Source organism: Anastrepha obliqua, chromosome 5, assembly GCF_027943255.1.
Source record: "Anastrepha obliqua isolate idAnaObli1 chromosome 5, idAnaObli1_1.0, whole genome shotgun sequence".
Classification (NCBI taxonomy): Eukaryota; Metazoa; Arthropoda; class Insecta; order Diptera; family Tephritidae; genus Anastrepha; species Anastrepha obliqua.
In genome coordinates, this window is record NC_072896.1 from 36820708 (window position 1) to 36838466 (window position 17759).

Here is a 17759-nt window from a genome sequence, read left to right on the forward strand (position 1 = left end):
CACGTTCCAGTGCTATTTAGTGCTTCTATATGACAAACTTTAAGATTTATTTAATTCACTAAAATTCATTGAATTTACTAATTCAACAAATTTATATGTAAAACGATAGTATGCATGAGTCACTTTCATATCAATATACTTAAATTGGAATAAAATCAATATTTTTCTTGTAACGAGTGTTTTAGTCGAAACTTTGTACTCAAAATATTAAATTTTCGCTAGTTTTAGTAGATTTTCTTAAAACTCCTTAATATAAATCAATTATAACTATTGAAAATATAAAATATATCAAATTATCAATCATCTAAACAGCTTATTTTATAAAAAAAAAATAAAATAAATAATTGGCGCGTACACTTCTGTTAGGTGTTTAGCCGAGCTCCTCCTCCTATTTGTGGTGTGCGTCTTGATGTTGTTCCACAAATGGAGGGACCTACAGTTTCAAGCCGATTCCGAACGGCAGATATTTTTATGAGGAGCTTTTTCATGGCAGAAATACACTCGGAGGTTTGCCATTGCCTGCCGAGGGGCGACCGCTATTAGAAAAATGTTTTTATTAATTTTGCTTTCACCGAGATTCGAACCAACGACCTCTCTGTGAATTCCGAATGGTAATCACGCACCAACCCATTCGGCTACGGCGGCAGCTTATTTTATATATTACTTAAAATAATATGTTTGAAAAAATAAAATTAAATATCTCAATGGTATCACCAGAGCAATTCTCAGTGGCGTTAGTTGGATGCATGAAATAATCCAGTATTTTGATGAATATTGAAAACTTTAATTTTGGTTGAAATTAATGATGGTAATGAAATAATTAAATTTCACTAATGTGAATTATGTAAATTTTATTTTAATATATTACTTAATTTTTTGATATTAATGTAAATATTCACTGATCAATCAATATATATATATATTATATATATACATATGTGTGCATACAAAATTTTTTATTTAATTAATTAAATATTATTGTTATTAATAAAAAAATGTAACTTTTTCTTTAAAAATTTGCAATATATGTCAAAGCAAGATACAAAATTCCCATATGTACATACGTGTTTACATACAAGTATACTACTTGTATGCTTGACGAAGGCAAAAGGCAAAGGTAGTAAGAGTATGATTGTATTCCAACGTTAAAGAAATAAATATAAATATAAAAATATAATTTTAACTACAAATATATTTTTAAAAAGTTGTATTTATGTATGTAGCGAAAAAAAATTATTTAAAAATTAAATATATCAGGTTAGAGGCCTGGGTGTTAAAATAGAGTCATAATCTATTTAACACATTCGCGGACACTAAAAATTTCTGGAAGCTGCAAAAATAGACAGGTAATTATTTTTGAAACTAGTTGTAATGTCCTAAATCTGATTATACATATATTATATTATAAGTGTAGTCAGAACATCGTATTTTAACTGTTATATGAAAGTACTTAATGAATCAAGTGGTCATTACTTTAAAATGTATATTAATTACAAAAACTTAAAGTTACATGAAATTAAATGAACAAAACTTGGCTTTAAAATTTGAATGCTGTAGCATCACGTCATTTTGCATCACTATAAAAATAAATGCTATAGCATTCACGTCCGCGAACGTGTTAATTGTATAATGAGTATGTACTCGTGCTCATGAAATATAGAATCACAACAGAATTGTGCGTTTGTTTAAAATTTTAATATAATTGAACAAAATTTTGAATCTTTGTTAAAAGAATATTGTGGTCCTGAAAAGGACCGTTTTTTATGTTTTTTAAATATGTACGCAAGAAATTATTACACAACATCCATAGCTGTAACTGTTTTCCTTTTGACATGTTCAGTATAGTTCAAATTCTTGTTTGTGTGTCGCAGTTATCCATTTTAATAAATTTTAAAGATCAATCAATGGAACAGATAACTTAAAAAGAAAATAAGTTATTCAATTTTTTTTTGGTAGCGGCTTTCATCAGCCACCCTGTATTTGCACAAGTAAGAATTTAACACTTTAACACTGTAACACTTCACCACCAATGAAATAACAGAAGCGAGAGCACATCTATTTATACCAAAATCTCACAACTGCAATACACAAGACAAAAGGTACGCCATACATCTATCTCGCTTCAATACATACCTCCTAATACATGGACTTGTGAAACGTATTAGTTGAAATTGCTACTTAAGATGTGAACGCCATACAATTTGTTATAGGTACAGTGTACAGTGTATAGTGTTCAAGTGTGGGGAAAATAATAAAGTGAGTAGTGAAAAATGGCTCGTACAAAGCAAACAGCCCGAAAATCGACTGGTGGAAAGGCACCACGTAAACAATTGGCGACAAAAGCTGCACGCAAAAGTGCACCAGCAACTGGTGGAGTTAAAAAGCCACATCGTTATCGTCCAGGTACAGTGGCGTTGCGTGAAATTCGTCGCTATCAAAAGAGTACCGAATTATTGATACGCAAATTGCCATTCCAGCGCTTGGTTCGTGAAATAGCGCAAGATTTCAAAACAGATCTACGTTTCCAAAGTTCTGCTGTTATGGCTCTGCAAGAAGCAAGTGAAGCATACTTGGTTGGTCTTTTTGAAGATACCAATTTGTGTGCCATCCATGCTAAGCGTGTTACAATTATGCCAAAAGATATTCAATTGGCTAGACGTATTCGTGGTGAACGTGCTTAAATCAATCAGAAAACTTACAAAAAACGGTCCTTTTCAGGACCACAATTTGTTAAACGAAAAAGATCAAAAATTTTATTGAAATATTTATGCATATATGTACATACCTATATGTGTAGGTATTTTTGTGTTTTCGTAAATGTATGTAGTACATGTACAGTTCTTTATCTACTCCACATCGTTTATACTCGTGTGCTTTTAAGTATAGTCGGCATGCATGTATACACGTTTATGTACGTATGTATATGCGCACATAACCAGTTAATAAGCAGCAATTTTGGCGCAATTCGGTAATATGTATAAAAATATAATACACATAATGGGATGCCACGTACTATACTGAACATTTCCTCCTCTTATAAGTTGGTCCAGTTCATGGTTCTATCTTAAACGCCACTCGAGGCTTAGTTTAAGCCCCAGACCTCATTGCTTCAAACTCATTTGCCCCGATTTTGATTGTACCAGGTACCAGATCGTTTTTTCTGAACATCAACATATATTTAGTTTTTTCCTCGTTAATTTTCAATCCAATTTTACCGGTTGCCTTTCCAATGTCACAGAAAGTATTTGCTAATGCATTAACACTTTTGCTGATTATCGCAATGTCATCCGCTACGCGTATATTTGTGTAGATCTGTTAAGTATATGCCCAGTTATTTTGCATCAATAGACGTATTGCGAAGCACAGTAAAAGATTAAAAACGGTTGAGGAACGGTTGTCGCCTTGCTTAACTCCAGTCGTATTTTAAAGGCCTCAGATAATCTGTCTTGTACCGAAACTCTCGATTCGGTATTGCGCAGTGTTATCATTATCATGTATTTTGGTAAAACTTTTTCGGCATAACAACTAATATGGCACGCCTTTTGTCGATTTTTTCTGTAATTTTTGCTAGTAATTTATGTTATACTGAGAAGCGATATTCCGCGATAGTTTTAACAATTTGTTTTGTTACCTTTTTTAAGGATTGGTATTATAAGTGCCGTGATCCATTCACATGATGTAATTTTTCCATAAATACCACGCTTCAATTTTTCAAGAGCTTGCACGTAATCTCGTCTTCTGCAGGATATTTAAAGTTTTTCATTTGGTTAACTGCTTTTACTATCTCAGTTAATGCCGGGGTTCTTGATTTTCTTCTATTATTCCCAGACATCGACTGCCTACAATTTGCTATAATAGTTTTTTTGTTCCAAAATCCTCAAAAATAGTCTGTAGGTTTTTCTTTAAGGCTTCCCTTTTTTTCTTCTGACAGATTTTTGTTGCAATTTTTCTTTTTTCAATATATATTTCTTCTGCTCTACGGGTTTTCTTATTCATCCAACTCTTTCTAGCTTCATTTTTCATTTTTATGAGTTTTTCGCTTTCTTTACCGAACCAATCTGAGTTTTTCTTTTTCACTGTTTTCCCAATTGTTATTGATGCAGCAGATGTTGTTTATTATTTTTTCGGTTTCCGTTTGGAACGCTAATTTAATATTGATGTCCTTTAGATTATCAGTATTCCATTTCTTCCTCTGGCTTTAGCCACGTTTGAGAGTTTTTGACGAAAGTTAGCTTTTACCAAGAAGTGGTCGCTGTCGTAGTTTGCTACTATGAGGCCTCGCATGTCAGTTATATTACTTCTTCTTCTGGTGTTGATGGGCGTGATCAATTCGGTTTGCGTTGTTTGTTCCTGGTATTCGCAATGTTTCTTTATATATGCCCTTATGAGGAAACACTGTGCTCGCGATGAAGGTAAAGGTTACGCTTTCGAAATTGCCAGGTACGCTTGACGTAAAACTTTCTGCATCTATTATAGCGTTAAAGTCCAAAGCAGAATAATAAATGTCTTTGTCATCTTCGTTTGCGTCCTCTGTCGGTGCGTACGCTAATACAAGCGTTACGTTGCTGAATACTCCTTTTATTCTTAATTTCCATAACTTATAATTACTTGGTTGAAGTCCCAGAAATTTTTTTTTTTCATTCGCATATTCATCAAAAAACCAACGCTGCTTCTTCCAGCTTTATTTTCTTTGCCGCTGTACAATAGCACATATTCTCTCGTTCTTCTTTCACCAAAATCTTTAAACCGTATTTCTTGTAGAGCCACCACATCCGTTTCACATTGCAGGAGCGCCCTAACCATTTTCTTCATTTTACCAGATTGTAACATGCTTCTAATATTCCAAGACCGCAATTTCCAATCTCTTTTCCGTTTTCCATTCGCAAAGTCGTCAACATTTTTGGGTTCATTCCGAGGCTTTTGTTTAGCTTTCATGACATGATTATTTCGCTGAGTAGGTTGTCGGCCTTACGTCAGCTAGACAGATTTCTCTTACTGCCATCAGCTGGTCTGATTTGTTTCAGACCAATGGGTTACCAATATCCCTTTCGAGATTTGGTGTCTGATATGGTTATCCCTATCCGATATCCCGCACATGCTCGGTCGTCATTATCCATGATGGAAAGAATTATGAGATGGCGCCTATTGTGGTACCGTTACTTTGCTCTCAGCGAATTCGACAATGAGTGACATCGTATTAGCACCAGTATGGCCAGATGACCATTTTCGTAAATTGATTTAGCTTTTTTTTGGTTATTTAGTCCCGGAGTTTTAGTTCTTTCTTCATGACATTTTTCTAGCCTGTTCTAATTAAAATATAATGTTTACGATTTTGTAAAATATAAATTTTGTTTAATTAGTTCACTCAGTTTTATTTAACTTTACTTTTTTTAACATCATCATTAACATCATTGCCTGCGATTGCAGTCGTTGTTGGTGCTCTTCTGCTTTCAGCAGTCAAATCTCTCTCTCGCTACTGCAGTGTTGCCTAGCTTTGGATATAAAAACGCACTCAAATGCCCATTTAAAGAAAATAAAACACCAAATTTTTATTGAGTTACTCAAAGAACTTTGTATGCGTGACAAATTGTCTTTAAAACGTGCGTTTTTTTAACCCTTAGCCACCTAACGTGTATTCCAGTAACACATCCACCTAACGTCGGTCATGGTGACCGCTTGGGTTTAAGTACTATTAACAAGGTTAAAAAGTCATAAATTGGCAAAAAATTAAACCACATTAAGTTCTTTAGTTGTTTTTATTTCAAATTGTTTTAATAAATTCTTAAAATTAACATTTTTTTCTTTTTATTATTATTAATCAAAGTTCACTTACAAATATTTCAACAAATTATAGGTTCTTTATTAAACTGAGAGCTAAGCAATAACAATCAATGAGATCAATATTTTTTTAATTATTTTAGTAACTTAAGTATATAACCTCTTATATAAAACTATCATTGGCACAATCAAATCACAATCATTACAAAATTACAGCCCCCTAACATTTACAATTTGTCGCGGCAGCTTATACACATTTTTTGAGAACATTCAACGCAAATTGGATTTTTGCACTGAAAACACAAATGGAATGTTTTACGTTTTTTTTTGGGTCACACGTTGAGCAAGTTTTGCGTGTTTCTAATTTATCAGAGCTGCCTGCCGAAAATGATCTTGGTTCTTCATCTATTTTGAGAACCCGGCGAATAGCATTCTGAAGATCCCTCTGCAATCCAAACTGGTTCACTCGACGTCTCAAATGAGGTTCGATAAGTTCTTTAGCCAGTTGTTTCATGAAATTCAGTCTGGGCACCTTTCTCTGAGCTTGGTTCATGTTGCTGATGATGTATGAATTTGCCGCAGATACATCCAGCATTCTGTAGAACACTGCCATTGGCCAGCGCTGTGTGCGTCGAGAAGTTGAATAAATGGCACATTTCTGATCTAATGTATCGACGCCTCCTTTGGTGCTATTATAGAAAGTGATCATTTCTGGCTTTTGTTTTTGTGGATCAATGGTTGGCATGTGATGCATGCTGGAGAGAACAAGCACGGATTTGTTTTGCTTTGGTACATAAGACACCAATGTTGCATCTGACGTAAATCCAAAAATCGAAGAGCCAACGTCTCGGTGACGGCTAGGTAGAAATTGGGGAGGTACTTCCCTTTTATTTTTTTTAAGGGTCCCTACAAGTGTCAGCTGTTTTTGCTTCAGGATTTTCATTAGCTCTACTGAAGTAAACCAGTTATCAGTCGTAACATTTCTGTGGGTTCCTTCAATCGATGCAATCAGTCGCAAAACTGATTGCGTGGGTTTGTTCAGTCGTTGGTATTCATCGGGCAAGCCTTGGCTATCTGAGTCTTTTGCCAAGTATATGTAGCCATCAACAAGATATCCATTTCTGGCGTCAGTCATGCACATAATTTTGAATCCATATTTGTTGGGTTTTTTCGGCATGTACATTTTGAAGTCGCATCTCCCACGGAAAGCCACCAACATCTCGTCAATACAAGCGTAACTGCCAATTGAACAAACTTCTTTGCAGTTTTGTATCAGCTTACCAAACAGCTGAGATATAGGTGCAGCTTTGTCAGTGCTACGGCGTTCATCTCTGGTGCTCGCATCATCAAATCGAAGGCAATTCAGCAGTATTTCAAACCTGTTCTTGCTCATTATACAACGATAAATCTCTCTTCCTGTGCCATCTGTGCTGTACCAACATGTGTAATGTGTGTGGTTTTCTTTGAAAATTGCAGTATAGTACAACATACCGATCAAAGCTTTTAGCTCCATTACGTCGAGGTCATGAACACATGTCTGATTTTGATAGTTTGGTCTTATCTTGATAATTTTTTCGTTTGTATACTTAACAATTTCTTCTAACATATCATCAATGAAAAATAACTGCCAAATATCGGATGGTTTTGTATTTCTGTTCAAAACATCTCTGAAGTTCCTTTTCAATCCTGGAGGTTGATGAATGATGTTGTGTTGCAAAGTCCTCGATCGCGAAACTGGAGGTTGGCTCGACCAACGGAACCGATTTTTTCCGAAATAGTTCCGGTATCTTGCCAATGGAACATCGTCATCTGAAGATTGATCATCAACTGGCACATCACCATCATCATTATTTTCACATAACTCGTCAACATCAATTTCAGAGTCTGACTGACACTCACTTTCAATCATGTGGTCTAAAGGTACATCTTCTACGTCACTGCAGTCTTCATTTGGCAATTGGCACTCGTCCCTTTGATCCTCAGCATCTGAGTCACTCTCTTCTAACCATCTACAGATATTTCGATCACGTTGAGACATGCTGAACCTAAAAAACGATAAGAAAATGTTAACACTAAAAGAAACGTAACAACCTAACGTCGGTCACCAGTACCGCATACGATATATATTTACCTGATTCTTTTCACTGCGCGCACGTGTTGCTTGGCCGAGCGCAGAGCGCAAACTGAAGAGGGAGGAGAAAAGGTACACAGAGTCACAGGCGTGGGGCCCGCATAGTAACGGAAATATTTGAAAAAATAGATCGCTCAGAGTCACCGTGACCGACGCTAGGTGGTTAAGGGTTAAATAAATGTGTTATAGTTATGTACAATTTATTGTATGAGTTTTTTTATAAGAAAAATTCTTGTGTTAAGAGAACGACTTTTTTGCTATATTTAAGGTTATGTGACAAGATAAGGTACTCATTTTGTAAAAATGTCATTATGGTTTTTTCAGTATTTTCTGGTATTTTTTGGCTTATTTTTACTATGAATACTACTCTTGATGGCTTAGTCCCACTAAGGATTAAGGACCGGAAGAAACTATGTGGTTTTAATTCGCATTCAGTAAATTCAAACGCTTTTTGAAATGTGTGAAAAGTTTTTCAATGTTAAGAAGAGTTAGGAGAAGAAGATTTAATATTCTAACATAACCTTAAAAGGAGCAAAAACTTAAATCTACGCTTTCAAAATATCAAATTTTATAAGAACCAACAAATTTTCATTAACACTAAAATCTTCTCAGAAATACCTTTTTTAACATGTGACGTCACGCACTCTCTGATGGGCGCAATCTTGTTTGTATCATTCTTGGTCAATATCGACGGGGTGTACCTACGAGGTTGACATTTGGATTACCATTACCATTACCACCCCATATATAATATATAATATAAGCCAGTCAAACAAACATTAAAAATGTATACCACATAAATATACACACGGTCAACGAATATGCTAAACATGTCATACTTTGGACAGAAGTCCACAGAAGTTTTATGAAAAAATTAATATTTATGAAAGTATTTTACTGTCTTTTGGTTTATAGTATGATCTTCAATAATCTTTGTGTCTGGCAACACTATGTTTTACGTCTGTTTGGTTGCTCAAATTTCGTTCGCTGTGGGAGTGGGCGAGCTCTCTCTCCTTCTGTTCAGTGCAACAACAATTGAACAGAGTTCGCCACACAAAATTTCAGCACAATCATAATGGTTTAAAGAATTCAGAATGTTAGGGCAACATTAGACTGACGTAACAGGGAATGTGGCAGCGCTTTGTTTACGACAAAACTGAGATTGTGTTAGTGATATAAGAAAAAATTAATGCAGCTAAATAAAATCAACGGGTACAATTATACTGCCGAATCCTATATAACGTGCGAGCCGAATTTACTCTCGCAATTTCGCTGTGGATGGCCAAATTTTGTAATCTATCATCCTTGCATAACCACGGCTATAATAGACACATAGCAGCCAGTCAGCAACAGTTTTCCCATAAAAGTGTGGATTATGTATAGAATACCGAATAATAAGTATTGAGTACTAAAATTTTACAGAAAAAGTATCTCATCACTACTCATTTAGCAAATAAACTTCATATTTCTTTATAGAGCTGTCAAACTATCGATAATCATGACCATCGATCTTTTGCGATATTAATTTTAATTTTTTATGTAAACCGTAAATAATAGAAATTATTGAAGGTGAAGTAGCGCTTCAAAAACCCAAAGCAGCTTCGCCAATAGGATAAAGAATATTAAGAAGCTCTTTTGGTATATTTAAAAAACATTTATTTAATCATCCTTCAGTAATAGCACCCCTTTTTATGATATCATTGATAAACAGCTGATCCATCTTGTATATTTAAGTTTAAGCGATATGTTTGAGCCCTGCTCAGCTTTGTCATGTCATGCATACTCAATATTTGCCTATTTCAATTTTAAGTACGACTCAATACAATCGTATTTTTAGAAAATGAGTTTGTCTTGTAAATATCTAGTTTTTGCTTGGTATTTCATACCTAGAGTCTAATACCTGTAAAGATTTTTGAAGCAGTATTGCTTGAATACGCGATGGAGGAGGATCTTGAAATGTGGTTTTTTAAATTTTACCACTAGTTCGGTATTCTTCCACTATTCCACAATAGTTACATTTTGCAAATTTTTTTGTCCCTTGTTGTTTTAAATTTTCATTTTTCTAAGCCATTTCCCACTTAAAATAAAAACTACGCTTCTAAAAATATTGTCAGGTTTGGTTCTCTTCCAACCTATCCGTCCAAGTATCAAAAGCGATAGGTAGAGAATACGCTTTCAATCAAGGCGAATTTATTACAGGTGACAGCATTCACCCAGCTGAATTTTTCGCCGTAGGTATGGCTTACGTCAAAATGATATGCTTTGTTTGTATGTATTGGTATGTTCACATTCGTATGTTTACATTTGATTACTGATTTTGACGTGATGCTTGGACCAAACGCAACAACAAATACATGTAGGGTTTTACTTATATGTGTTTGCTGTCACCTGTAATAAATTCGCCTTGCTTTCAATGCAATAATAGTACCGATAGTACCAAAACTACCGATAATTATTTCAATTGATTATACCATCGATAGATTGTTTGACAGCTTTACTTTTTTATTATTACTCTAAGTGGGTAATTTTTTTATTTCATCATATTTTTTGTACTATTTACGTATTCAAATAACTATTTACGTACTTAGATACAATTTTAAAAGATATGGGAGTAACAGGCCTTTGGAAACTTGTTGAACCGTGTGGTAGTCCTGTACCGGTAGAAACGTTAGAAGGCAAAATACTGGCCGTTGGTGAGTGCATTGATATTCATCAGAAATTCGTTTAAAAACATTACCGCATATAATATTTTCAGATATTTCCATATGGCTGTATCAGGCTGTTAAAGGATTTCAAGACAACAAAGGCTCTTTGCTACCGCATGCTCATTTGCTTGGCCTTTTCCACCGTTTATGCAAATTACTTTATTATCGCGTGCGACCTGTTTTTGTTTTCGATGGCTGTGTACCACAGCTTAAACGGGATACCATTGTAAGTCTTTTAAATTACATACGGGCAATATTGATTTCGGAAAAGAATGAGACTATGAATATTTCAGGCTCGAAGGCAGCAACAACGCAGTAAATTAAATAATGAAGCTGATCGTATACAGGCTCTATTGCTTCAATCCCTTTCTAAGGAAAAAGTAGTACAACAAGCCCTAGGTATAAACGCTCAACTTTTATTAAAGTCACCTAGCAAAAGGCAAAGTGTGGCGATCAATGATGCTGCAGTGAAAGATGATATTTTCAAATTACCGGAGCTCCCAAATGAGGAGGAAGCGGGCATAGAGATCGAAAACAAAGATACAAGAAATACGAGCGCAATATTTGAAACATCTACATCCACAGAAGATAGCTCTTTCGACGATTCAAACCCCTGGCGTGAATATAATGCAAATTTACAAGAAATTGATGTGCGTAGTGAACAGTTTAAAAGCTTACCGCCAGAGGTACGTCACGAAATATTAGTGGATATAAAAGAAACAAGAAAACAGTCGTCATGGGGTCGTCTTCATGAGTTGCCCTCATGCAGTGATGATTTCAGTTCTTTTCAAATGAAACGATTGCTCAAACGGAGAGCAGTCCAAGAAAGTATTGAGGAAACCGAAAAGGAAATGGGCGAACGTGCATTGACGTTTACGGATTTACAAAACCTCTTTACTGAAGATGGCACACTAGTTCCTGAAAACGCGAAAAGAAGTATGTATATGTGATGAATGTTGAACAAAAAGTTATGCTAAAATTGTAAAATAAATAATTGTAGGGAGTGAGATAGTATGCTCTGATGAAACTCTGCGGGTTACTCTAGTACGTGATTTGAAGAAAAACATCGGAAAAGATGATAAAAATCCAGCAAAAGTATCTGTGGAAGATAGTTCACAGAAAAAAGCAAAGTTGAATTTGCAGCCCGAAATACTCGAAGAAAAAAGCGGTAGTAATTCAGGAAGTACAACTACACTTTCTATGGAAAGCGACACGCATATTTATAATCAAGGCTGCGAGTATGAGTCAAATGAAAACATTAAACTAAACCGGCAGCAACGAAAACAACTAAAAAATAGCGCCATTGGACCCGCGCGTGCTTATATGATCGAATATGGTGGAATGAACGAAGAAGAAGTAGAAGAAATAATGGACACAACGCAAGTAGAATATGACAGTGAAAGTGAGGACTTCTTTATAGCCCAGGCAATAGCAGCATCTTTGGAAGAAATGTGAGTAAAGTTCCGTATCGGGATCGGAAAACGATTGAAAATATTCGTTTTCACGAACCATTTTTTGTAGAAAAATATCTTTCTTACTTACTTAGGTGGCCATAACAACCCGTTACCGAGTTACGGCCGACCTCACTAGCTCTTTCCAGGCGCCGCTGCTTCGCGCGCTTACTCCAATTCTGTACACCAAGCGAGCATAGGGTTTCCTCCACCTGGGCTTTCCACCAGAGCAATGATCTTCCTCTGCGTCGGCTCCCTTGGACTTCGCCCTCGAACACCTTCTTCTTTGCTGAGCTTCTTCATCCATGCGCGCGACATGCCCTATCCAACGCAGGCGTTGGATGGCGATACGTTGAACTACGTCAATGTCGGCGTAGAGCTCATACAGCTCGTGGTTCATTCTTGAAGGGTAGTCTTCGCCAACGCGCACAGGACCAAAGATCTTACGAAGAATTTTTCTCTCGAACACCCCAAGAGCGGCTGCATCGCTTTGAGACACTACCCATGCCTCTGCGCCATAAAGCAACACGGGTATGATGAGCGTCTTGTAAAGTGTCAGTTTGGTCATGCGAGAGAGGGCTCGACTACTCAATTGCTTACTTAGCCCATAGTAACACCTATTAGTAAGAGTGATTCTCCGTTTGATCTCCAGGCTGATATCGTTGTTGCTGTTAACGGCGATGCCAAGATAAATAAATTCTGGCACAACTTCGAAGGTATAGTTGTCCGCAATGACGTGCGTCCCTACACGCCGTGTGTTCCGCGTTGTAGACAGCATATACTTCGTTTTACCCTCGTTCACCGCCAGACCCACTCGTGATGATTTCTTTTCGATAGCAGAAAACGCAGCGGTGACATCTCGCTTACAGCGGCCGATAATGTCAATGTCATCGGCGTACGCAAGGACTTGGACACATTTGTAGAAGATAGTGTCATTAAGATGAACACCTGCTTTTCGGAGCACCCCTTCCATTACGAAGTTGAAAAGGTTGCATGACAGTGGATCGCCTTGTCTGAAACCTCGAACGGTATTGAATGGCTCGGAGAGGTTATTTCCTACCTTGACGGAGCTGGCTGTGTTGCTCAACATCATTCTGCAAAGCCGTATGAGCTTCGCTGGTATACCGAACTTAGACATGATGGCACTAAAGTATTATTCGCTCTAAATAAGTCATTGGGTTGGCGCAAGATAACAATTCTGTTTTTTCTGGGAACGATTCCGACAGTGGATTTGAAAGCTCAAATGATAGAAACATTTTTCTAGATTGTCGAAAAATACAAAAATCTGAAAAGGGAGGTTTCATTACTTCTACTATTATCATACATACAAACATACATATGTATATATGGGTGCATTTACTTTTTTTATTATAAATATAATGCCTTATGAAAAGTGATCGTGCAATGAAATGCAAAGTTAAAATGAAGTTAAAATGTGCCGAATTTCTAAAATTCGCTAAAGCAAAAGGTTTGTTCGTAAACGCAGCAATATAGTTCGATTGCACGATGGACGATAGCAAAAAACTCGGGCAGAAGTTAAAAATATTTTATTAAAAGCTATAAAAGTGAATCAGTTAAAATCTGTACGCTTAAAAATGTCTATAACTTCTGAAAGAAAACTAAAACTCCGGAAGTTTTTATTTTGAAATATGTAAATGAGTTTTATAATGTTTTCACAATTGTGCGACAAAAAATGTATAGTTCCTTGTTATGCAAAAATGTTCGACCACTTTTGTTAACCCCTTTTCTTACGATTAAATCTCGAGGAGTATGAGCATGCAGACAATTAATTTCAGCTCACTTCTATGTGAGAAATTATCATAAAATAAAACTTGAATATTTTTGGTTTTATTTAATATATTTATATAAAAGTAAAAACTATGATGAAACTATGAACTATGAAAACTACGATACAGGGCTAGTTTACTGGGGCGGCAGCCCTTGGTCGGGGAAAACCGGCTGCCATGGGAATGGAATTTGTTGCTATTTTTGCTCTGGTTGGACAACGCAGCAATGCAGAAAATTCTCTTCGATTTAAATCAGTCTGCTGTGATTAAGCAAGTATTGGGTAAGATTTTTGATCTATGTCAAAATCAAATTAGGAAAAGTTGATTAGGCTTTGCACTGCTACTTTTATGATCATAATTATTTCTAATTTACTATAATTGTTGAATTTCATCAAACAATACAATTTCAAATAAATGCAAGCAGAATATGTTTAAGCATAAATGTTCCTAAATAAGTATTTGTAATTACAATATAGGAAACGTGGGGGAAAAAATCCAGAGGAAATGAAAACCAACGATTCAAAGCAATGCACCCAACCGGTTGAAGAAATTCCTGGCCGCGAAGTAAGCGATATTTCAGAAAACGACTCGGACTTAGAAGAAGTGGTTGATGATGTTCAGGCGATTTCAACAACTGAGTCTGATGGTAATTTGGATATTATTATAAGGCCCGAAGACCAATTAGTAGCAGGAGACGATTTATTTGCGGATATTTTTGAGTCTTCAACAGAGAAAGTGGCTAAAATTGATGTGAAAGAATCCAAACACGAATGCCCCAAAATGTGGACTGAAAACGTTGAAACTATCATTTTAGATAATGAAGAATGTAACATAGGAAAAGAAACCAAAAATTATGGCGAAGACGTTAATGAAGATAAAAACAAAGTAGCGCCAAGCGGTGAGGTTATAAGTGATAACACAAAAATGTCCTTTATATTGGATGAGTTAAAAAAACAAGCTAACGACGTCAAAAACATTAGATTAGGCGACGTTGATATTGGCAACTCGAGTGACAAATTACCACCAAAAAATGAAATTATTGAAATATATGATAGTGATGACCAGCAACTTAAAAAAGAAATAACACCAAGTAAATCACCTAAGTTTAGAACGCCTTCGAAGAACAAAAGCATTAATGAGTATTTCGAAACAAAATACGTAGTGAAACGAACTCCAGAAAATAATCTAAATGTGCAAGAAGAAAAACAGTCTCCTACCGTTAAGTCTCCTTTTTTTGTTAAGAAAACACCGTCGTCTCACAAAAAACGATCCGTTGGTAAAATCAATGCATCTCCTGTCCAAGGGCGCAAGCTATCTAAGGTATCTAAAACACTATTTGAGAGTTCTTCACCCACATCTTCTAATAAAGTAGTGGAGTTATCGAAAAAAGATATGGCTCAATTGAAGGCTGAGGTACGTATGCGTAAAATAGATATGAAGTAAAAAAACATAAGAAACGTATGTACTTCGTAATATTTAGGATTTACTGGAAAATGCGGCTAGTGCGCTTAAAGAGCAAAACACGACCGAACAACTTCAAACATTGGCATTAGATTTAGCTAAAGAACGAAGTGATTTAGAAAACGAACGTAACCGCCAAGATCGATTGGGCACTGCGATTAACCAAAGCATGCATACCGAATGTCAGGAGCTACTGAGGCTTTTTGGTATTCCCTATATTGTAGCTCCAATGGAGGCTGAAGCACAGTGTGCATTTCTAGAATCAGTAAATATAACGCATGGCACCATTACCGACGATAGTGACATTTGGTTATTTGGAGGTAGAACTGTCTTTAAGAATTTTTTCGAACAAAAAAAACACGTTTTGAAATTCGAGGCTGATAAAATTAGAGACACATTTAACTGCGACCGCGGAAAGTTAATACAATTAGCCTGTCTAGTAGGAAGTGACTACACAACAGGTAACAAATTGTCCAAGCTTTCTCTATAACTAATTAATTTTTATTTAATTCTTACTTTAGGCATACATGGCATCGGTACTGTTACAGCTTTGGAAATTTTAGCAACGTTCTCAGCGACACCAAAAAACTTACAAGAATCTTATGCTGATCATCACTTACCTGGAACAGTTCTGTCAGCGCTTTGCCGTTTTCGGGACTGGTTGAAAACATACAAAGATTCATCTGAGCCCCCCGGTAGCTCGGCTCGCCTTAAGCTAAGAAAAAAATTAAAGAACATTGAGTTAAATGATGGATTTCCTAGCCCCGCGGTAAACTAAAATAGGGTTTATAGAAAAATGCAAATATTGAAAACTAATGTACGTTTCATATAATAGGTCGTGGAAGCATATTTGTTCCCAAAAGTTGACAATAGTAAAGCTCAATTCAGCTGGGGTTACCCCGATGTGGACTCCATACATGATTTCACGAAAAAGATATTCGGTTGGACAACAATTAAAACTGATGAAATGCTTAAACCTGTTCTCAAGCGAATCAACGATAAGCAAACCCAAGCAAGTATACGCAATTACTTTTCCGTAAAGAGTGCTTTAAAGTCGCGAGGTATAAAGGTAAGTAAGCGTGTCCAGAAAGCGATCGACACTATGGCTGGCAAATTAGATATAACAGAAGCTGAAAACACTGCTACCAAGATTAAAAAACGAAACCGCCGTAACAAAAAACAAGAGGAAGTTTCCAATAGCCAGCGACAGTTGGAGGCAGATTCTAATCAAACTTATCTTAATATCAATCGTGTGGAAGATGCTCCAAGCACAAGTACAGCTGCGTTGGCACGCCAAGCAAAGAAATTTACAGTGAGACTCCCTGAAACCAAAGATGTTATCCCACAACGAGAAAGAGACATAAAAAATATGTGTGAAAAAAAGGCAAAAGCTGCAGCTGTGTTAAGGAAATCTGCTGCAAAAGCCACAAAAATGAGGCGAAAGAATGAATAGCTATAAATTCACAACCAAGGTCATATAAAATTAACAAGATTTAATATAATTCATAAAAAAAAAGATTTTTTGCTTATGTTGTTTTATAAAAAATACTTTAGCAGTTTCAGGTAGTGAACGAGACACCTAAACCTTTCATCAGCGCCGGATAACTCCTTCCTCCCGGATGAAATGTCGTACACTAAAGGACACGTCGTCCGCATTGAATTTAGGCACCACGTGCTCTATGTCGCTAAAGTCCATGCGATATAGTCTCTGTGCTGAGGCCCGATCCTCCAACTCCTCTAATTCATTAAGAGTGCCGGTAATGGCGGCGGTGTCGGCAACATTAGCAGTTACAGCGCTATCGGTAGTGATAGCTGTATTCATTGAGGCAGTTTGGGTTGTTTCCCCCTATCATCCAATACGATTTACAATAATTGGCGGAACTGTATAGTCGTGGGTGCTGGTACATTATTACATTGCTAAAATGAAACATGTATATACTGATTTAATCACAGAAGAGCATTTTTCTTTTCTCCTGACTCATTCTTTATACAGATATGTATTTAGGGAGTGTTCACTGGTCATGCAGAGTTGCGTTTACTATAAAAGATGCGCAAAACTGCTAGGTTCGGGTGGTTGCTACTCTCCTAGAAGATGTGGAGGGGTTTACTTAAGTTTGGAAACTCATTGGGATACCACTAGTTTGGGCTCAAGTTTCCCCTCTAATCCTCAATATGATTAAACCAATTCGTCTTTCTAATAAACTATGAAATACCCAAAGAAGTAAAAGTTTCGACAGCGATGTCACATTCCGGCAAGAGGCGGTTTCTAGTTCGTGCAACGTTCTGCAGCGGTGTTGGCCATCATCACTTGTTACGTCAGCAAATCCGCCGATTCCTTCAAATTCAGTGAAGTTCGATTAATGGTCTGATATTTGGCACCCCTTCTGAATTCGTTTCACCATGGAATCGTCCAGAAATGCATATTGAAATTGACCGCTATTGTAAC

The 17759-nt window shown here is 36.3% G+C and overlaps 1 protein-coding gene across 1 annotated transcript; it reads left to right on the forward strand.

The window, feature by feature from the left end:
- Window positions 1–10433: 10433 nt before the first annotated feature.
- Window positions 10434–16821, forward strand: LOC129248251 (DNA excision repair protein ERCC-5). The gene is made up of 8 exons (XM_054887728.1): window positions 10434–10602; window positions 10665–10840; window positions 10908–11550; window positions 11615–12065; window positions 14329–15265; window positions 15333–15774; window positions 15835–16082; window positions 16149–16821. The coding sequence occupies exons 1-8, from the start codon at window positions 10515–10517 to the stop codon at window positions 16764–16766; spliced, it is 3603 nt and encodes a 1200-aa protein (XP_054743703.1). The 5' UTR covers window positions 10434–10514; the 3' UTR covers window positions 16767–16821.
- The last annotated feature ends 938 nt before the right edge of the window (window positions 16822–17759 follow it).

Coding starts and splice junctions, on each gene's coding strand:
- LOC129248251 (XM_054887728.1), top strand. CDS start 10,515: ATGGGAGTAACAGGCCTTTGGAAACTTGTTGAACCGTGTGGTAGTCCT. Junction 12,066..14,328: donor GCAGCATCTTTGGAAGAAAT/GTGAGTAAAGTT, acceptor ATTACAATATAG/GAAACGTGGGGGAAAAAATC. Junction 15,266..15,332: donor TGGCTCAATTGAAGGCTGAG/GTACGTATGCGT, acceptor CGTAATATTTAG/GATTTACTGGAAAATGCGGC.